The 22081-nt window shown below is 40.2% G+C and overlaps 2 protein-coding genes across 2 annotated transcripts; one reads left to right on the forward strand and one right to left on the reverse strand.

The window, feature by feature from the left end:
- Positions 1-1463: 1463 nt before the first annotated feature.
- dennd10 (DENN domain containing 10) lies at positions 1464-8463 on the reverse strand. Its single transcript, XM_014967973.2, has 9 exons — positions 8144-8463; positions 6706-6902; positions 6359-6438; positions 6129-6277; positions 5081-5192; positions 4909-5009; positions 4243-4350; positions 3034-3128; positions 1464-2892 (listed from the first exon to the last, which is right to left on the reverse strand). Exons 1-9 carry the CDS (start codon positions 8187-8189, stop codon positions 2725-2727), a joined length of 1056 nt encoding a protein of 351 aa, XP_014823459.2. The 5' UTR covers positions 8190-8463; the 3' UTR covers positions 1464-2724.
- A 1080-nt stretch (positions 8464-9543) lies between these two features.
- Positions 9544-19965, forward strand: eif3a (eukaryotic translation initiation factor 3 subunit A). Its single transcript, XM_014967964.2, has 22 exons — positions 9544-9719; positions 11018-11208; positions 11292-11428; positions 12033-12196; positions 12342-12541; positions 12853-13061; positions 13135-13306; positions 13941-14045; positions 14149-14247; positions 14325-14441; positions 14516-14701; positions 15640-15987; positions 16121-16225; positions 16297-16410; positions 16579-16701; positions 16780-16933; positions 17043-17215; positions 17662-17732; positions 17811-18310; positions 18598-18730; positions 18812-19032; positions 19639-19965. The coding sequence occupies exons 1-22, from the start codon at positions 9671-9673 to the stop codon at positions 19827-19829; spliced, it is 3762 nt and encodes a 1253-aa protein (XP_014823450.2). The 5' UTR covers positions 9544-9670; the 3' UTR covers positions 19830-19965.
- The last annotated feature ends 2116 nt before the right edge of the window (positions 19966-22081 follow it).

A 22081-nucleotide genomic window follows, 5' to 3' on the forward strand; every position in this document is an offset into this window, starting at 1 on the left:
TCTGTCACCATGTCAGATAAGCAGCTGCTTAAAGCCCCCAAACCTCTAGGGGGCCCCCAAGAGCACCAAGCTAGCATGACAACACATGTATATATACACATAAAATAACACTGAATAATAAAAAACAAACATCTTTTAGTTTGAAAAACTAAACAGCATGGAAAAACAACCTCTCTATTGTTTTGTTACATAAATAATTGTTAATCTCCTCCTGTTGATGGCTGCTGTTACTTTTGGAGAAATCAAACTTGTTTACTATAAATTTAGTGTTTATCAGTTGATGTTACGGTCAAATAGTTGAAATAATATGGTACCACTGCATTTCAAAAATCCACTTTTTTTTTTAGTTTATTACTCCTGTAATAACCATAATAGCACTGGTATGATGTGAGCTCATTTCAAACGATGCTAATGAATGCAAGTATGTTGCACACAGAGTAGATTAGGAATGATAAATGTTGGTATGGGGGGGGGGGCCCAAATAAAAATCTGCTTCAGGCCCCAAAAATACTTTGGCCGGCCCTGCAATTTAACATGAGACAGATAATCTGTGAAAAGATCAATTTCTTCCACTTCCTCCCGGAGCTACTATTGATGTTGGTTAAAACCGACCAAAATCAGCCAGTGGTGGTGGCAGTATCATGCAGTGTTGGAAAAAGTAAAAATGTCCAAATTCTGGTCAGTTTTGACCTGAGATTTTCCAGATGTCTGTTAGATTTGGAGAACTATTCCAGAATTAGGAGGGTTCATATTATCAATTGCTTTTATACAGTTTTAGTTTAATGGTTTGTAAACTTTTTAATCCAGTTTATCATAATTGATAAACTGGATTATCAATTACGATAAATTTAATATTTACAGGATAAATGCCAAGTTAACAACAGAAAAAGTTTGGTAATACTTTCAAAGTCTCAGCCATCTTGGATCTTAACTTTTGGCCCCTACATGCTGTCGGCTGATGCGTTTAAAGGACGATAAATGGTGGGAATTCCCAGGTTTCACTTAACGGGAAGTGAATGTTCATGTATTTTAGTGTGTGACCAGGCGATGGAGGTAAAAATCAGCCGGTTCTGATTTCTGCCTGGTGGATCGGTGCATCTTTTATAAAAAACATGTTAAAAAATAACCCACAGCACTGGTCCCATTAGTAAAAAACAAAACGTTAAACTGATTAACAGGGAAAAACCAGGTGGTTCTTTTTACTAACTCAATTTTGTAATAACATCTCGTCACATGAGGATGATTTTCACTGAATCTCCGTTTGAACAAGAAGCTGGAATGTAGGAAATGTAATCAGAAGCACAGACAGAAAAACTCCTTTTAAAAAATAAAATAAAAAATGACGTGTTGATCTGACTGCAGCCATCAGCGCAGAGCTTCAAATTAAGATTCACTTTTACTTTTTATTCATTTATTTAAACAGTTCTTTTGATGATGGTAAAACAAACAATTTGGTGAGAAAGTTTGAATTGTGGATTTTGTTTTTAATCCACAAAGGGTCAAAATTATACATACAGGCTGATTTGCATACATTCATTCAAGGCATTTTCTCACTAGTTTGGAAAATATGTGATTTCTTCAGAATAAGGATCAGCATCATCAAGCCAAACAAGAGTTTCTAACTGATTTCAAATATCACAGTGTACAGATATTAGGTTTAAATATATAAACTTTAGAGGAAATAATAAAGGATTTTCAACAAATATTAATATCTACCAATTTAATTGCAAGAATTTTGCATCTTTGTTTTAAAACTTAAACATAAAAATAAAATTATGGTTCTTCAAACACAAAGCCACTTTATTTTCTTCAAAAGATCCTGTAACATTTGCAGCCCAAAACATTTTTTTAGCTGGACTGAGCGTAAAATGACTCTTCCGATTATAAAGACTGCAGACGACGTTTATTTAACTTGATAAGAGCAAAAGTTATTAACTTCTGGTTTGATATGACGATTGACAGAAGCTCATTATTAATCTGTGGCAACATAAAAGTTATCCTTTTAAATTATGTTCCTTCACTGCAAAAAACACAAAATCTTACCAAGTACTTTTGGCCTACAGTTGAAATACGACAAAACAAAGTTATATATAGCAGCTTGTTTTAAGTAAATAATTCCTCAATATTGATGTAAAATTACTACTTTATTTACAATGTGAAAAATGTGCCAGTGGAACTAGAGCTTTTTCATCAATATTAAAGAATTATTTACTTTTAAAAAAGCTCATATATCTTTCTGATAAGTTACTTATAAGTTAGTTTTGTCTAATTTTATCTGTAGACAAAATATTTGGGAAGATTTTATGTTTTTTGAAGTGAAGGAAAAGGATTTAAAAGGACAATTAATTCAAGAAAAGTTGCAAAATATCAATTTAGAATGAAACCAGGGGCTTGTTGATGGAATATTAGTATCTTTGAGCCTTTATGTATGATTTTAAAGAAAACAACAAATCCAATGATGTTGCATATTAAAATCCCATAATAACATGACATTCATGTCTATGATTTCTGTAGATTCTTACTGTAAATTGTACCACAGACGCATTAAGAAATAAAACCGTTCAGGTTTTAATCGCATTCAGCATTTAAAACTTTGAATAAAATGTTAATTATCACCAACCTGGAGTCTTCCTCATGTTCCTCACCTTCAGATTTCAGTGCAGGAAAAAAAAAAAGCCTTTGAGGAGACAGGAAGTGTCCGAGATTACGCGGCACAAGCTCCATTCATATCCGTAAGAGTTGCTCTGCAGCTGCCAGGTGAAACAGGAAGTTCTCGGTGGCAGGGGGGAAGTGATGCTGCTTCAAAACCTCCAGCGTGAGCTTGGAGTCTTCGCAGGCGTCGGCCAGCGCAAACAGGTTGGTGAGGATTTCCTTTGTCTTGATGGAAATGTCCTGATGATTAAAGTTTGGTGTTCAGAGTGGCAGGGAGGAGGAGGAGGAGAGGGAAGGAGGAGGAGGAGGAGGAGGAGGAGGAGGAGGAGGAGGAGGAGGAGGAGGAGGAGGAGGAGGAGGCGGCTCTGTGTCGCTTCTCACCTTGATGACCTGACTGTCGGATCGCTCAGCGTCCTCTGCAGACTGGACGATGACTTGAGCCACGTCCTTGTGCAACTTCCCCATCGCCATGGCGTCTGCGGCGACATGCAGGCGCGACGCAACATTTCAGTCATTCAATCCAAAAACAGGAGTTACATTTAGCTTAAGATTCACTGTATCAATGAAAACCTTTAATTCAATTCATCAGAAAATCTAAACAAATAAAAAATAGATTTTAGTCCAATTTATAGAAGTGCACCAACTGCACTTTAAAAAGCCAATTCTGACCGATACCAATTGATCTTGTCTAAATAAAATTGCTAAATATAACAACAAAGTTGCTAAGTTGGTATTTGCTATTTTTTTTTAATTATTATTATTAATTATCGTTGATTAAATATTGTTCAGTTTTAGTTGAATTTGTATTAGTTGTAGTTTTAGGTGCAGAATTCAAAAAGGTCAAAGTATTTTGACCTTTTAGGGTAATAAATATTCAGGGTAATAAATATTCAGGGTAATAAATACTCAACAGAAGATACGATTTTCAAACAGTTTCAAAACTCTGGAGTTTTCTCCAAACTTTTGCTGCTGAGCGCCAAAACTTGCCAACAGTAACTGCTTGTGTGGAGGGAAATCAGTTTGAAACGCTAATAAATAGATTTATAACTCCAAAAATGAATAATATATCTGTAGTTTCAGTATGTTTTAGTTTTATAAACACACAACATAGTTCCAGTTAGATGTAGTTATCCCCCATTAATTACCATTTTTATTTCTTACAGTTAGTGAAAATGTTTTCAGTTTTGGTTATTTAGTTTGTTTTAGTTAATTATAATAACTTTACTCTGGACCGGCACCGGCCCAGTTCTGGTTCTGCCTTATAAGACAGTTCTGTCTATGGTTCAGGTCCGGTTTAACTCAATGAACTTTGGATACTTTGACTATATCGGTCCCTGAGTGTGTTGGACTTGGAAGTTCTGATTCTTACTGTGCATCTTTGTTTCTTCCACTACACGTTTTCCTTCCACTAAACTTTCCACTAATATATTTGGATACAGCACTTTCTGAACAGCCAGCATGGTTTTGAATAGAAAAAAAAAAAAAATTCCTCTTCTATTAAAGATTTGTGTTTCAGTTCATTATAAAATATCGTCTTTGTTGACATTCTTAATAATTAAAGATGTATTTTGATTTGTTCAGTGAACATACCTTTGGCGCCCTGGGACACGGTGATCACACTGTCTGGGAGGCTCACAAACACGTCAAATAGCTCCAACCTGTTGCTCACTTCTGGGTCCACAAACCCGGCGACGTAACCTGAGCAGAAAACAGAAACATAGAAACATCGATCACAGACGTTTCCGTAGAAAGGAGCAGAATTACATGTTTTCCTGCCACATAGAGCCATTTTATAGCACAAACAAGCAACTGTTACCTTCAGTTGTTATAAAAATGCTTCATATCAAATGATTCAAAATAAATGTTTTAAAATTAGACCTATGTCTCTTTAAGAAACTCCTGCTCTTTCTGAAACTCCGCCTTCAGAAAGTCATCCCAACATGGCTCCTCTATTAACCCTTTAACAACCTTTTTTTTTTACAAGAGTTTCACTCCTATTATGAGCTCAGGTGTTTGCTAATAGCTGCTGGCTAGTCTGAAGGAGCTGAGTGGGGGAGGAGCTCTGCCTGAAAGGCGGAGCTACATCAACCCAGATATTTAGCACAGCTCAATGGTTGCCATGGAGATTAAATGATTTCTGCATAAAAGAATCAAGGCAACAATCCAGGTTTGTTTTTGATGTGGGAATAAATTTAAAACATGACGTAAAGCTGAAAAAAGTTGATTTTAATTGGTCGGAGCAGCAGGCGGCCTCACCGGGGCATTTCTTCAGGTCGTCCAGCTCAGCTGCGGTCAGGTGAACGTAGGGATGCAGGACGGACCAGTCCTTCCTGTGCCAGGCCAGAGCCGGCAGCACTCTGCTCAGAAAGAGGACGGAGACTCAGAATCATTCCCAACAGCAAAACGAGAGGAAACGTCCGAGTTTCACCTGGTGAACTCCAGGAGCGCTTCGATCCGAGGATGATGGACCACAATCCTCTTCTTCAGCATCAGGGCGGTGTACAGGATGATGGTCTCCATGCCAAACTGAGACACGATATCTGAGGCAGAAGAAGAAGGAAAAACAAGTTCAGGTTCAGTTCAGAGTGATTTACACCATAAAACATCAAACAGTCACCAACTGTGAAACAAGAAACATTTTATCAAATTCATCAGAATCATCAAATATGCTGAGACGTTAAGCCTTTAGTCAGAGTTTGGTAGCAACTAGCTACATTTACTCAATTACGTCTCAATAACTTTTAAAAAAAATGTACTGTATTTTTACTACGATGTACTTTTTACTTTTATTTGAGTAATTTTATTTTGGAATATTTCTACTTTTACTTGAGTAAAATTTGAATGAAGAACAAACATGTTTTAGCCAAAAATTGACCAGACACAGACACACACCTGCAGTTTTTGTTAAAGTTTTTTATTGATAGAAACTGACTTGGAAAATGTTTCTTTGCCCGATTTTGTTATTTGTTGTTTCTTATATGAATTATTGTCACTTTGGTCCTTAAAATACCAAAGTTTCTACTTAACTTTATATTTTGGTCCGTCTGATGATGCATTATTATTCCATTATCATCATTATATTTGTGAAAATGGTCTCAAAAGAACAATATTATAATTTATCGCGATAACTTCTGGAACAATTTAATTTAATTAAATAAAATTTATTGTAGCTTGGCCCTTATGCTCCACGGCAGAACTCACAGAAACTATGACTGAAGTAAAAGCCCCTTTTTTAAAACACATTTTCTGTCATTTTTAATTTCATTTTTTGAAAAGAAAGTAAAAAAAAAAAAATCCAATAAAATCACAAATCGGATTTGGCATGAAAAAACGATGCGTTAAGCTGAGTGTTTCCAATCCAGTAAAGGATTGTTGCTACTTTTATCAATAATAAATCAATAATGATGATTCTGATGTGGTAGTTTAATAACTAATGTGAAGGAAAACCATGACAGGTGACTTGTGGACGGTTTTACCTTTGATTGAACCTGCCAGATACGCCTTTCGGACGTCATAATCCTTGATGAGAAACGAGCCGTTTTCATCATTCTGACAGACTCCTTTGGTCAGGACGGTGATATAAGCCTCCATCATCTTCACCGGACTGCCGTGTTTGACGTACATCCTGAAAAACAAACCAGCCGCACTGATAAGAATGAACCGCGAGAGTTGGAACGGTGGAAATGAACTTTATAAACCTCGTTACCTGCAGAGTATTCGACTGAGAGCAGCGTATTTCTCAGGGTTGAAGTCTTTTGCTGTGACAGCGATCGAAAAATGGGTGACCTACAAGCAGAAGACAAAACATCAGCACAAAAATATAATTTATACTAGGCTGGGTGATAAATTGATTTGATCAATTCATTGAATATTTTGGTTTTTGAAAATTAAATTTGTGGAAAATCTGGATTTTTTTTCCATCAATGGGTTTCCATAGAGTGAATTTCTATTTTAGCAATTAAATTGGAAACAATCTGATTTTGTTTTTAAGCCGTATCATTCAGCTCTATGTCAGAGGCGTTCTGATCCAGAGACAGGGAGCCGGGTCAGCACCTTGTTCAGCGCCGTCGGCTCCTGGACCTCTAGCGTCGTGATGTAGTACCAGGTCCGGCTGAACTGGCCGAACACGAAGGTGTGGAAATCCCGTCCATCCTGCGTCAGGCAGCACTTCCTGAGCAGCAGCTGCCTCAGCTCAGCGCTGACGGAGGGATAACACCACACCCACAACGTGTCTCCATTCACGTCTTTCTCTAACGGTGGAAACATGAAAGACAAGATTCAGTAACGACTCTGGCCAAAAGTGAGGGGCAGATTTTCTAAACCAAACACATTTTGCTGCTGTTACAGCTGCAGATCTGTTATCTCCACCCAGAGTGTCAAACTTAGTTTCATTTTGGGCCTCATCAATATGATAAATGTTCTCTATGAGTCATTTGTAGCAGAATGTGTTGATAAAACTACTAATTAAACAGTTGAATTTATGTAATTTGACAGTATAGAGATAAAAAGTGCTTTGATTTGATATATAAAATAATATTTAGCAAAATAACTTATTCATGTGGCCTTCTGGAGTCTAGAGGGCCGCATAAAAATCTAATGCAGGCCAGATGTGGCCCTCGGACCTTAACTGGGATTCATGTGATCAAGACATTTCTGTTGGTTCTTCTAACCAAAAGAGCTCAAGCTCAGTCAGTTTTAATAGGGAGCGTCAAAGATCACCAAGTTTAAAGTTTTGTCACATTCAGATTTAGGTCTGGACTTTGAGAAGGCCATTTGATCTAAACCATTTCACTGCAGTTCTCAAGTGCATTCTCTAAGAAGTCTTCTCTCGTTACTCTTTTCTCCTTCCATTTTCCCCAACGACCCAGACCCTGCTGAATGTATCCTTTCAGAATGATGCTGCCACTGCCATGTTTTACAGTGTGGTCAGGTTGGCATGCAAACCTAACCGTAAGCCTGTCTGGTGTGCTCTTTGGTCAGTGTGGCTCCTGAAAGTGGTTGGCTTGTGTTTTCTTTTGGGATATTTGGAAGAAAGAGGCTTGTATGTCAGACTTTTCAAAATTTTATTTGTATAAAATTTTAATTAATAATCATATTTTTTCTTCAACTCCACAATCATTTTTAAATAAATGCAATATTTTTAAATAAATAGACAAATGAATAAATAAAAATACACAATCATGAGCTGCTTTCTAGCAAATAAATCTTAATAAAAACAACTTGAAGTTAAGTGATAAATTTGAGAAGATTCACTGTAAATAAAGAATGGATCATGGTGAGGTCTGAGTTATTGAATGTTTCACCATCAGATTATTGATGCTTTGAGCTCCAACCTGCAGGATCCGTAGCGCCCTGGTCTTGCTGATGAAGCATATCTGGGTCATACTGGTGTCATGTGATCTCCCTAAAGTCCTGAAGCGCCAACTTAAGCTGTTTAACGTACTATTCACTTCAACAACAGAAGGAAATGACACGATCAATACAAACTTACCAATTAATCCGACGCTCAACATCAGCTGCGTCTCAGTCGTTGCCATGTTCCATTCCAGTAGGAGACACAAGTTAAACTGCTGCCAAAACACAAGAAATCTCCTCGTTTTTGGAATAAAATCTATCCCGGAAGAACCTCCAGAGTGCTCCAAATGGTTAAATGTCTGAAAACGAATCTGGATAGATTTTTTTAAAAAAAGAAAAAAAAGCGGAAATAGTAAGTCTGGTTACTGGGTTTGAGACAGTTCAGCTGTCAACACTTTCTCCATCTCTTTGCAGAACCTCTTCTCTCTTCCGGGACTGGACGGCTGATAGGGCGGAGCCTCGGTGCTCTCACCCAATCACAGCTTTCCGTTCGGAAGCTCTGTTGCTGCGTTCAAGGCCGTGGAATAATAGAGTTTCTACCAACAGAAAACGATGTCTGCTGTTCTGCAAACATATTATATTATATTATATTATATTATATTATATTATATTATATTATATTATATTATATTATATTATATTATATTATTTTATATTATATTATATTCTTTGTGATTATTTCTAATGCTGAAAATGGAAAATATAGGTTATATTTAAAACACTATTAGTGGTAATAATTTTTCTTAGTGTATGCAAAATTGAATCATATTAAAGCAAAAATTCACAGAAAAATGCCTGTGTGAATTCAATCACACATGAAAACCCTAACCCTACTAACTAACTAACTAACTAACTAACTAACTAACTAACTAACTAACTAACTAACTAAATAAATAAATAAATAAATAAATACTCGAGACCCCACTAGGGACAATGGTGTATGGAAAATGGATAGATAAATAAATAAATAAATAAATAAATAAATAAATAAATAAATAAATAAATAAATAAATAAATAAATAAATAAGTCTTCTTTCTGCTGACAACGCCGATGTCTGGGATTTTCAGTAGACCTTGAACGCATTATTAGGGAGCACATCCGGGAGCTTTGTTCATCCACCGCTGCCAGGTTAGTTAAAAATCCCCTTTTAGGAAGCGTGGTATTAAAATGACGCAATCTTCAAAACAGCTATAACATTCACTAACATTTATTGGACAAAATAGACTAGATAATTAATATATGACTTTTGGTGTAGGTGTGCCATTTCAGGGATATTAATGTTACCCACTCTGGCAACCCCTTACAATGCTTTTTGGTGGTGCTCCTGCAATTTAAAGGAAATGTTACTCTTTTCAAAGACCAATAACCGAGTAATGTGTACATACACATATTAAATATTTAGCGTAAGTGATAAAAAAAATAATTTCAACCAACCCAATTGGTAAAACAAAAAGCTCATTACACGTTTTTCACTCTGTCTGTGACTTTTCCTAAAAGGGGAGTGTACTTCGCACCTGGCAACCTCTGTCCGGTCGTTCACGCGGTTCATCCTTTCAGCCAGCGCCGTCGCCCTGAGTGAGTGCGTGGCCTGGATGGACTGGTGAAATTACGGTAGTTTTAACCAAGTCAGTCACTTTTGGGTTGCACTAGCACATCACCAAGATGCCGGCGTATTTCCAGCGGCCAGAAAACGCTCTCAAGCGAGCGAACGGTGAGTTTGAGCTGCTCTTGGATTTAATGCTGACTCCAGCCGCGTCACCTCAGAGATGCTAACTGCTAATGCTAGTCGGAATGGCGCGCTAAGCTAGTTGTAGCTTGTAGCGACATCTAGGCCACATTTGTACCGGTTACAGTGGTTAGTAAATGATAACGTCGTACTATGTCAGCGTTAACATTATTTGACAAACATGTCAGCGTTAACATTATTTGACAAACAAAAACGTTGTTGACAATATTTTGTTGCACGTGTCCCTTTTTATATAAAACAAACCGACGTTGTTAGCGTTTACATGGTTCTAATTTGGGCCTAGTTGCTACAGTCGGTAGAAACAGCTGTGTTTAACGGTTTTCTGCGTTTTTCCAAATTTTTGTGGATACCGTTAATATGATCAGTTATGGGGTTTTTTTTGCAGATTGAGCTCTGCTAATGATATTGGATAAGATTGTTACTAAACTTGATTTTAGGCAAATTAGATGTTTCTGCTGCCTGTAGATCGAGGACGTAAGACTTTGTGGGGAAATGTAATCAAAATTGAAAACTTGGACCAAACTGAGTGCCACAATTATATAAGTATTTACTCAGATTAATAACAAATGTCTTTTTACTTCATTTTAGAAATGATCATAGTAATAAATTCTGACCTGTTAAATTTTTAAATAGAAACTATTTTCTCCTGTTTTTGCCATTAGGACATCAATGAATCTATTCACATTTTAAATGGCTTGGAAAGTATAACTTAATTTGGTTACATTGTGCAGTTTGGTGAAAAACATCAGGTAATAGTGAGTCTCTTTCAAAAAGGTTGGCAGAAACAGCTAAATTCAAAACATCTTCCTCAATTTTGCATAGTTTGAGTTGGTTTTGAGTTTTTTTATTATTATTTATTTAAAAGGCTGAAGAGAGATGGAAAGACATTTGCAGAATAAGTTCTGACATAGTGAACGCTACCATCCAGTGGTGGGTCTGTGCCTTACCAGAAGCACAAAACTTGCTAGTTTCTACTTCCTGTTTATTACCGCCATGCTTTATGTTGATATCCTACAAAGTTACGCTTTGCATGGTGTGGTTGATTTACTCCAAACACCTTTAATTCACATTTTAAAAGTTTACTCAACATTTTCATAACAATTGGTTAGAAGCATAATATAACTGGTGTTCTACAGAAACCTGTTTAAAATAGATGTCTTATGCCATAATTACCTATACAACAGTATAAATAAGAACTATATTTACTGTTCTGGTTAAATAAAAATTTATTTGAGGATTTTCTCTGACTTGTTTTTAAACAGAATTTCTTGAGGTCGGCAAGAAGCAGCCAGCCTTGGATGTTTTGTACGATGTTATCAAGAGTAAAAAGCATCGAACATGGCAGAAGATCCACGAGCCCATTATGCTCAAGTACCTGGAGCTGTGTGTGGATCTGCGCAAGAGCCACCTGGCTAAAGAGGGTCTCTACCAGTACAAGAACATCTGCCAGCAGGTTGGGAGGAAACAATAACAGCGGCTACATCTGGGATGTCTGTTCTCATCGTGGTAAATTAAAGCCTTTGTCTTTCCTCTCAGGTGAACATCAAATCTTTGGAGGATGTGGTCAGGGCTTACCTGAAGCTGGCAGAGGAAAAGACGGAGACGGCTAAAGAGGAGTCGCAGCAGATGGTTCTGGATATCGAGGACCTGGACAACATCCAGACTCCAGAAAGGTGAACTTATGGTTTAACCAGAAGATAAATGATCTAATCATTGATCTAATCATCGTTTCCTGAAAGAAGATCATGACTTGTAGGAATTGTTGGTGTTCTTAATTGATGCTGTTCAGTTTGTCAGCCTTTCTGGTAACAGCAGATCACGTTGTGAGCGATTTCTGTCCCTATGTGGTCGATCGTCTATTTGACTCATTGAACTGAGCGCAACGGTGTGTGCACCAAGTCACACAGCAGCTTGCTGTCCTGAAAGTATCATCAGGAGTAGTTGTCATAACTGTTAAAAGAAATTAAGAGTGCATTGAGTGCAGTTTTCTGACTGACCTCCGATATTTAAAAAGCCTGACTGATTTTAGCTTATGCCAATTAGTTTCTGTACTAAATATTGCAAAAATCTAGCAAAGTTGGCAACAGTAGAATGTAGTGTTCTCTTAGAAAAGACATCAATGTGTTGGTAGAAAATATCAGTTTCACATGTAACTATCAACCGATCGTTGATCATCCAAACTTGGAGAAATCAGGGCTGATCAGTCTTCGGTCCCCTAAAGGAAACGCTGTAGTTAAAGAACCTTCCTGATAGCTAACATCCTTCGTGACGTTGCAGTGTGCTGCTGAGCGCTGTGAGCGGGGAGGACACCCAGGATCGTACCGACCGCCTGCTGCTTACGCCGTGGGTGAAGTTCCTGTGGGAGTCGTACCGCCAGTGCCTGGACCTGCTGAGAAACAACTCCAAGGTGGAGCGTCTGTATCACGACATTGCCCAGCAAGGTAGCTAGCTCTACAGCAATGACTTTAGGACATGAATGGCTACAAAAGTGCTTAAAAGTTTCTGCTACTTCTGGTTATTTGATTTGAAGATTTTGACAGAAGAAAAAAACTCCCAGAAAACCGATTGTTTATTTTTCTCCTGCAGCTTTCAAGTTCTGCCTGCAGTACACCCGGAAAGCAGAATTTCGCAAGCTGTGCGACAACCTGCGCATGCATCTGGGTCAGATCCAGCGGCACCACAACCAGAGCACCGCCATCAACCTGAACAACCCTGAGAGCCAGTCTATGCACCTGGAGACGCGACTGGTGCAGCTGGACAGCGCCATCAGCATGGAGCTCTGGCAGGTCGGTCAGAACCTCTGCAACAACAAAACGCTGTTTGTTCTGAGCTGGATCTAAACTGTTTTATTTAATATTAGTGCTGGGACTTTGTTAAAAGTTTTAATCAAGTTAATTGTTGGATGCAAATGAAAATTGAGCCTTTTTTAATCTGTCATGCCCAGTTGCCCTATTGTGAATTTCGACAGTAAAAATAAGCTTTCATAGGAAAACATGAGAATGTAATCTCTGATGTTTGAACTGGAAATCATGTTTAAATCCAGCTTCACATCCAAAACACTCCTCTGATGCCTTTTCTCCTGGTTTTTGTCCTTTAGGAAGCATTTAAGGCCGTCGAGGACATCCACGGCCTCTTCGCCCTCTCCAAGAAGCCTCCCAAGCCGCAGCTCATGGCCAACTACTACAACAAGGTTTCCACGGTCTTCTGGAAGTCCGGGAACGCTCTCTTCCACGCCTGCACCCTCCACCGCCTCTACCATCTGTCGAGGGAGATGCGTAAGAATCTGACCCAGGACGAGATGCAGAGGTATCGCTGTGGTTTCACAGACCAGTGTGGTGAAGTGAGAACATGCAGTGACACAGTTGGTTTTGATCTCCAGGATGTCCACCAGAGTCCTCCTGGCCACCCTGTCTATTCCCATTACCCCTGAACGCACCGATATCGCTCGGCTGCTGGACATGGACGGCATCATCGTGGAGAAGCACCGCCGGCTGGCCACCCTGCTGGGCCTCCAGTCCCCACCGACCCGCCAGAGCCTCATCAACGACATGGTACGCTGTAGCTCAGCGCATATGTGTCCAACTGGAGGGTCGCGGGCCAAACCGGGCCCGCCATAACTGTTTCTGTGGCCCTCCAGAATCTAGAGGGTCACAGAAACAGAATTTAAAGATGATAGTTTGTTTTGTAGGATGGACTCATGTTATAAAAACAGACCTGCAGTGTTGCCTAATTTCAAGGCTCTTTTGAGTCATATTTGAGAAGAAGAGATACATTTTTATAACAACTGAATGTAACATAGTTACTTTGTCGTGCTATAAAATGGCACTATGTGCCGACATCTACGTCTTCATTTAGCTCTGTGACTCGAGGTGTTTGAGGCTACAGCTAATCAGCTACCCTTGCTAGCTAGCTAGCTCCCTGAAAACTGATCTATCTCGGTGAAGTGCAAAGTAATTGGCTAGTTGGCTGGACGATGCTCGTCTTCGCCACTGACTCACTTCTGTTGCCAACCTATACAAGGCTGAATGCTTTTAATTCAAAGTGGGATTAAAAACATCTAAAAGTCTTAAATTTGGTTTTCTGAAGCTTGATTCAGATTTTTAGCCTTTTTAAACAGTTTTTTCTCTTAGCTACAGTTAAATGTTTGAGTTTATTCTCATAAACGCTTGAATGTTTCTGCTGTAGGTGAGATTTAACCTGCTGCAGTACGTCGTCCCTGAAGTGAAGGAGCTCTACAACTGGCTGGAGGTCGACTTTCATCCCCTCAAGCTGAGTGGGAGAGTGACGAAGGTAGACAACTCCTCACCATGTGACAATACTGTTAGTTACTTTATGCATATTTAAAATATCTCATCTGGATCATATCTGTCTTGTTTTGTGTCTTTGGTCTCAGGTGTTGAATTGGGTGAGAGATCAGGCTGAGAAGGAGGCAGACCTGCAGCAGTACGTCCCTCACCTGCAGAGCAACACCATTCTTAGGCTCCTGCAGCAGGTAAGTCCTCTTCCTGTTAACCGTAACGTTTCTAAAACCTGATAAAGGTTTAATTTGTCTTTTTCTGTTGGTTTAAGGTGGCTCAGATCTACCAGAGCATCGAGTTCAGCCGTCTGGCCTCCCTGGTTCCCTTCGTGGACGCCTTCCAGCTGGAGCGCTCCATCGTGGACGCTGCTCGCCACTGCGATCTCCAGGTAAGCATCTGATTGGACGACGGAGTCCAGCTGCTCTGAAGGTTTTTTACACGTGTCTCAACTTCCTGATGTAGGTCCGGATCGACCACACGTCTCGAACGCTGAGCTTCGGCTCCGACCTGAACTACTCGACCAAAGAGGATTCTCCGGTCGGTCCGTTCCTGCAGAACATGCCGTCGGAGCAGATCAGGAACCAGCTGACCGCCATGTCTGCTTCCCTGGCTAAAGCCATCCAGGTCATCAAACCTGCCTCCAACCTGGTGAGTTTCCTCCTCGTTCAACGCTTGACCTTTGCCCTCATGGCCAGTCCATGTTAATAATCCGTCATCGTCTGTTTTTATGTTCAACGCAATTTTCAGAACTTATTCTTTTGGATTTTTTTTTTTTTTTTACTGAAAATGTCAAATGAGTTTCTAACAATCAAGTTGGGATGCAGAGAACATTTGTTGTGAGAAAGAAAATGATGGAAATATGAAACTCGTATTAAAGTAATGAGTCGAATGCAGGAAGAGTTGGAGTGCACTGCAAAAACACAAAATCTTACCAAGTAAATTTTGGTCTAGTTTCTAGTGCACATGTCTTAGTACACTTGGAATAAGACAAACTAACTTAAAAGTAACTTTTAAATAAGATATAGGAGCTTGTTTTGAGTAAATAATTCCTTAATATTGATGAAAAACTCCTAGTTCCTTTGGCAGATTATTTTACTTATAATGGGACATTTTTCACATGTCAGTTTTTCTAGCACATTTGTTTTGGTTGCATTTACCCAGAATGCCCTGCTCTATGATCTGCTTTCTGTTTTTTAATTGTGTAAAAATATTTGATCTGAAAACTTAAAAAAATAAAATTAAGCTAATTTTAGGGAACGACTGAATCAAATAGACACGTGAATATAGTTCAAATTTATTTCTAAACAAACATGAGTTGAGTTCAATGTGTTTTAATGCCTGTAAAAAATCATTTTGGTAGATTTCAGTTCAGAAAAAGAAACAAAAAATAAAAATGAGTCAAATTTGAACAGAACTACAAATACAATTTTATTTTAGGTACTTTTAATAACAGTATCAACTTTGACTTCTTTGTTCTGATGGAAATTAAACCACAATTTGTGCAAAACCATGTTTTTGATCAAGTGATTGGTTCAGTAGCTGAGGTGGTTTTTGTCTGAACAAAACTGTTTTCTGTTTCTTTCCAGCAAGAGCGCGATGAACATAACCAGCAGGCCATCGCTGCGTATCTGAAAAACGCTCGCAAGGACCACCAGCGCATCCTGGCCCGCAGGCAGACCATCGAGGAGCGCAAGGAGCGCCTGGAGAGCCTGAACATCCAGCGGGAGAAGGAGGAGCTGGAGCAGCGAGAAGCCGAGATGCAGAAGGTCCGCAAAGCCGAGGAGGAGCGTCTGCGGCAGGAGGCCAAGGAGCGGGAGAAGGAGCGCATCATGCAGGAACACGAGCAAATCAAGAAGAAGACGGTCCGCGAGCGACTGGAGCAGATCAAGAAAACGGAGCTGGGAGCCAAAGCTTTCAAGGATATCGACATTGAGGTGAAGTTTAATGACATAAACGCTAATTTGAAGGACTGAAACGATTAATCTGATTATTCACGAAGAAACGTTTGAAATAATTGTCAGTTAATTCATACAGACTCTAAACATTTTTATTTTTACTCTGAAACAGGACCTGGAGGAGCTGGATCCTGACTTCATCATGGCCAAACAGGTGGAGCAGCTGGAGAAGGAGAAGAAGGAACTTCAGGAGCGTCTGAAGAATCAGGAGAAGAAGGTCAGTCTCTAATCTGTTAGGATATAAGAAAATTACATGGAAGTTAAATTCTGACGGTTGTTTTTCTGCAGATTGATTACTTTGAGAGGGCAAAACGCCTCGAGGAGATTCCTCTGATCAAGAAGGCTTATGAGGAACAGCGAGTCAAAGACATGGAGCTGTGGGAGCTCCAAGAGGAGGAGAGGGTGTGTGAGGAAACCATCCTATGGACTTTGTTTTTCTCTCAATATTTTGACTTTTGCTCTCATAAAGTTAAAGTCTGAATTCTCAGATTAAAGCCAAAACTTTGGTTTTCTGTGGCACTAATCATCTGCCGTACTATTCAGAGCCTAACAGCATGTTTCCTGTTTTAGATCAACAACCTGAAGATCGAGCGGGAAAAAGCTCTGGAGCATAAGAAGCGGATGTCCAGGATGATGGAGGATAAGGAAGGCTTCCTGGCCAAGATCACGGCGGCCCGCAGCTTCATCTACGAGGTCTGCAGCAGCTGAAGCGTGAAGCTGAACCCCACGAGTTTACAGCAGAAATTCAGCGTCTTTATTTGGTCTTTAAAGGAAAAACTAAAAGCGTTCGAGGAGCGTTTGGTGGAGGAGAGGAAAACGCGCATGGAAGAAAGGAAGAGGCAGCGCAAAGAGGACCGGCGTAACGCCTTCTACCGCCAGAAGGAGGAGGAGGCTCAGCGGATCCACGAGGAGCAGCTCAAGAAAGGTTCGGGTCAAATGATCAGTTTAGTTTACCGCAGACGAATAAAACCAGAAATGAAGGCGCATCTGTTTATCTGTTGGTGCAAAATGATGACGTCCGTTTTTGTTTTCAGAGCGTGAGGAGCGAGAGCGCCTGGAGCAGGAGCGCCGTGAGGAGGAGGAGCGGGAATACCAGGAGCGCCTGCGCAAACTGGAGGAGCAGGAGCGCAAGCAGCGCGCGCGCCAGCAGGAGATAGAGGAGCGCATCCGGCAGAAGACCACCAGCCCACAGGAGAAGAAACCCAAGGTAGGAATGACAGAACCGGAGGTTTCAGAGTACGGAGGTCCGACAGAACTGGAACGGGAATGTTCTGCCTGTAGATACGAGTTTGACTCTGATCTTCCTTCCTTCAGTCTTTATCTCTTCTTACATCCATTCTTCCTTCTGTCCTTTTCCATCCTTGTTTCTTTTTCCTTACTTCCGAACTTTTCTTCATTAGGTTTTCTTTCTTACCTACGAACTTCCTTACTTTCGAAATTAAACTATCCAGCAGTTTATTATAAAAAAGGCAGATTTTCTCAACATGTAACCATAGAAATACATATTGGCATATTGACTGATTTATTTTTATTATAACTTGACAGATTTATTATAAAACTCAGTAAAAACCGGGAAGAACCAGTTTTTATTGGTAAAATGGGTAGAATAAGTTGTGGACGGTGATTCTGGACTAACATCTTGTCGTGTCACAGGAGGAGGACGAGGGAGGCTGGAGAAGGAAAACTGAAGGCGACTCGGAATGGCGCCGCCCGGTTCCTGACAGGTGTGTAGCTTCACATCTGGACTCATTCCAGGCTCCGTTTTCAGTGTCGGTTTTAAACGGGAAGCGTTTCCTCTGCAGGGACTGGAGACAGGAGGGCCGAGAAGACAACCGAGAGGAGCGGGACGGCCCCTTCAGGCGTGGGGACGGTCCTCGCCGTGACGGGGACGACCGCGGGCCTCGCCGAGGCTTTGACGACGACCGAGGTCCGCGTCGTGGAGGAGACGACGAGCGTCCGCCTCGCAGGGGGGTGGATGAAGACCGCGGGCCGCGCCGAGGCTTCGACGAAGACAGAGGTCCCAGGAGGGGCGGGGACGAGGACCGCGGACCCAGACGAGGATTCGACGACGACCGCGGTCCCCGACGCGGTTTCGATGATGACCGCGGACCCAGACGCGGCTTCGACGACGACCGTGGGCCCAGACGTGGCTTTGATGATGACAGGGGTCCTCGCAGGGGGCTTGATGACTCCAGGGGTTCCAGACGTGGGGCTGACGACGACTGGGGCCCCAGAAGAGACATGGATGATGGCCCGCGTCGCGGCGAGGACGCCAAGCCATGGAAACCCCTTGGCAGACCCGGTACGGGTGTAAATTTATCACCAGTTGGCTGGACGATGTTCGTCTTCACCTCCAGCTCTCTACTCTCTTGATATGCGCATTCTGTGCTAACAAAGTTTAGCACTACTGCATAAATAATCAGGTCTTAAATTTCACTAATAAGTCTTAAAAAGCCTTACATTTTAGTTGGTAACACCTGCAGGAACTTCAATGAAAAGTTTGGCTCCAGAAAGGAAAACTGACCATTAGAGGTCAAAAAGTGAGATCTGAGTTGAAACGTTACTGATGAGTGAATATTTGTGTTCCAGGTGGCTGGCGTGAGCGGGAAAAGGCCCGAGAGGAGAGCTGGGGGCCGCCCCGCGGCGGCTCCCACGACGACGAAGAAGAAGGCGATGGAGACGAGCAATCCAGCGACCGCTTCAGAGACCGCCGTCCACAGAGGTGGGAGTGAAAAAATGCTCAAACAGTCACAGATTTCCTGTTTCTCCGTATTTCATTAACGCCATCTGAAACCGTTTTCAGAGAAGAGAATCCCTGGAGGAGAGGAGGCAACGAGGAAGGAAGCTGGAGGGATTCCCGCAGAGAAGAGACTGACAGGGACGACCGCCGTAGCGACAGGGACGACCGCCGTGGAGACAGGGACGATCGCCGTGGAGACAGAGACGACCGCCGTGGCGACCGGCGAGACAGAGACAGGCGGGACGATCGCGAACACAGACCTCCACCTAGAGATACTGATGAAGGTGAGGAAGGCTCGGACCCATCAGCTTCATCACAGTTTGACTTAAGAAAAACATCTGCAACCCAGAAGTTTTAAAAATTTCACACTTTTCTGTTTCAGAAACTAATTTTTGTTTCCTTGACAATTTTTTAACTTTTAAGTAGGGATGCATCGATCCACTGTTTTCACTTCCTGAGGGTTATTACAATGTGAAATAAATAAAGAAAGAAAGCATGATGTCACTCAGAGCACGAAGCACAGAATCAGATGGAATAGATCTGCCTTTATAGATCAGGAATATTGTCACAGATACAAATATTAATATCAGATCGGTGCATCTCCTAAATGCAGAAACAAACCCTTCAAATGCAGATTTTATATGTAACGAATCTTTAACGTTTTTGTCTTGAATTACTGAAGAAAATGCAGCTTCTGCTTGGTCTGATTTATAGAGATGAAGTATGACATTCAGCCAGCAGAGGTCACTGTTTACACATAAATACAGCTATTAGGGGCTTCTTAACACACAAACTTCCTGTTTTAAAAATGTTTTTTTTATGCCTCATGTGTTCCTTTAATTAAAAAAAACTTATTTTAACTTAAACTCTTGTTCCTGCGGTGACCTCAGGAAGCTCCTGGCGCCGCGGCGGCGACGACAAACGGGAGGAACGTGAGCGGGAACCACCCAGAGAGCGGGAGAGAGAGAGGGAGCGAGAGCGCGACGCTGAGGGGGAAAAGGCTTGGCGTACCGACAAGGAAAACCCTCGCCGCACCAAGAACGAGACGGACGACGACGGTTGGACCACCGTCCGGCGCTGAGCGGCTGCTCCGCCTCCTGGGACGAATCGCTCCAGACAAATATGACAAGAATTACTATAATAATAAGAGAAAAATACTCAGCCAGCTGGTCACAGCTTCTAGCTTCTCATACTGGATTAAATATTTGTAGACTTTAGTTTCATGGGATTTATTTTATCTTTTTGTGATTTTTCTGACTGGTTCCTCCTCACCTCTAATATGAGTAACCAATGAGCTTGTGTGGCCTCATTAACGATAATCTAAAAATGGTCAATGCAAACTATGTTTCACCAACTGCCTCTTAATCATAGACTGCATAGATAATCTGACTCAGATTAGCATCTCCTGTAGTAGCAGCAGTTCTTCTCCTGGTTTAATCTGCCGGTGGGTTTCACATCTTGATTTGCATGCTTCAGAAAATTCAGATGGTTTCTTGATATCCAGTGTGTGCTGCAGCCGCTGGATGCATGTTAACAGAACAACTTTACGTAATAAAAATGTTTGCTCACCGCTTCTTTCTCATTGTCTAGTCAGAGAAAAACAAACTTACTTACGTTTTGTTTTAAAAATAGGAGTTTTTGTATTAGTTTTAATTTAACTTCTAAAAAATTTTTCGTTTGATTCCAACTCAGATTTTAAAAACATGAAAAAAAAGTCAACTTTTGCACAACAGACATAAAATAAAGTACAATTTATGTACTTAAAGTTGTGTGAAAATAATTATAGTATATTTTAAATAAGTTAAATTTTTCTGAAATGCATTTCAAATATATCATCAGTTGGACATAAGAATATATCCAACATTTAAAAAAATGGTTTAAAATATATTTTTCAAAAATATACAATTAAATATTAACATTATTTTAAGAATCTTAAAATAGACTTTGCATGTATTTGTTAAATTTATATTTTTAATACACTAAAAATATATTTTTGTTTTAAAAATGTATTTCTCAGAAGTACAACTTCTTAGAAAACTTTTCAGATATTTCCAGGTAATGTACTTTAACTATAGTGTTCAGTTTACTGTTTTAACTGGAAAAAACACCTAAAACTCAGTTTATTCCTTTATTTACAACTACAAGAATAAGACAATTTAATTTCAAAATACTTTATCCCAAAGGGAAAAGCAGTGTAACTCAAATCCAATATCTTTCAGAGTTGTGGATGATACTGTGGGAAGGAAGGATTTCCAGTAGCAGTCCGTCTTGCATTGAATCTGAAGAGGCCTCTGACTGAAGATTTTCTCTATGACTGTCTCTTGCTAAAGGCTCAAAATCTGGGCAGCAGAGCTATTTCAGAATGTGAATTTTTTTACTTTTGGAGCTCAGAAAATTCCTTGTTTGAGTTCATTGGTGGAAATTTTCTCAATTTTTCTCATCCACAGTGGACCTAATGCACGTCCTAGTTGACCATAAAATGATGTGTGTAATAATTTTCTGTTTTAGAAAGATAAACACATTTCTCTGTTATTAAGTTGAGCAATAGATGCACATGTTTCCTCGGCGTCGTTGGATCAGACTCAGACACACAGACGGACCACAGGCCGAGATAAAACTTTTATTCAAATGTTCATACGAAGCCACAACACCAACAAAATCAGCAGCTTCTTGGTCCAGATGCAGTTTTGTTTTGGGTTTTGTTTCCGCTGTCCCCTTTGCGACCAGTAGAGGTCAGTAAACCCTTGCAGAAAACGCCAGCAACCCGCCGGACCACGTGTGCCACGGCGAAGCGCTTCGGTTCCTGCTGCCCATGTCCAGCAGTCAGACAGCAGCATTCAAAAGTTTGGAGGAAATAATAAGCAGGCAGGCCGGGGTCATGACCTGGTGAACCATTGGAGGGTGAAAAAGTATATATAACAAGTTAATGTTATTTATTAGAAGCAATAATACGCAACACCGAGGTTCATCTAAATAGTAGAATTGTAAAACATTACAATTTATATATATATATATATATATATATATATATATATATATATATATATATATATATATATATATATATATATATATATATGTATATATGAAAAAACACTGAGACCAAGAGCAACAACACGCACATCGGAGACGCAAATTGCTTAATATGTATATTTATGTATATATATATTAAGTGATTTGAGTCTCTGATGTGATGTATATATGGTGGAGCCGGGAGGCTATGTAAATAATGCTTTTAATACGAATAAGTTTAATTGTCTCTGCTGGGAAGCTTTTGCTCTTTTAATTTTAATGTTACAATATTTTATTCCACGAAACTTCATGTACAAAATA

This window comes from Poecilia mexicana, unplaced genomic scaffold (genome assembly GCF_051168715.1).
Source record: "Poecilia mexicana isolate PSO_F unplaced genomic scaffold, ASM5116871v1 scaffold_15, whole genome shotgun sequence".
Classification (NCBI taxonomy): Eukaryota; Metazoa; Chordata; class Actinopteri; order Cyprinodontiformes; family Poeciliidae; genus Poecilia; species Poecilia mexicana.

What these genes read in the sequence shown, in the direction of transcription:
- dennd10 (XM_014967973.2), bottom strand. Translation starts at nt 8,189, where the DNA reads ATGGCAACGACTGAGACGCAGCTGATGTTGAGCGTCGGATTAATTG. An exon ending in GTTGAGCGTCGGATTAATTG is followed by an intron (nt 6,903 to 8,143) that starts GTAAGTTTGTAT and finishes TTCCACCGTTAG; the next exon opens with AGAAAGACGTGAATGGAGAC. An exon ending in TCTGGCAGGTTCAATCAAAG is followed by an intron (nt 5,193 to 6,128) that starts GTAAAACCGTCC and finishes CTTCTGCCTCAG; the next exon opens with ATATCGTGTCTCAGTTTGGC.
- eif3a (XM_014967964.2), top strand. Translation starts at nt 9,671, where the DNA reads ATGCCGGCGTATTTCCAGCGGCCAGAAAACGCTCTCAAGCGAGCGAAC. An exon ending in AGAGCCTCATCAACGACATG is followed by an intron (nt 13,307 to 13,940) that starts GTACGCTGTAGC and finishes TTTCTGCTGTAG; the next exon opens with GTGAGATTTAACCTGCTGCA. An exon ending in TGAAGAATCAGGAGAAGAAG is followed by an intron (nt 16,226 to 16,296) that starts GTCAGTCTCTAA and finishes GTTTTTCTGCAG; the next exon opens with ATTGATTACTTTGAGAGGGC.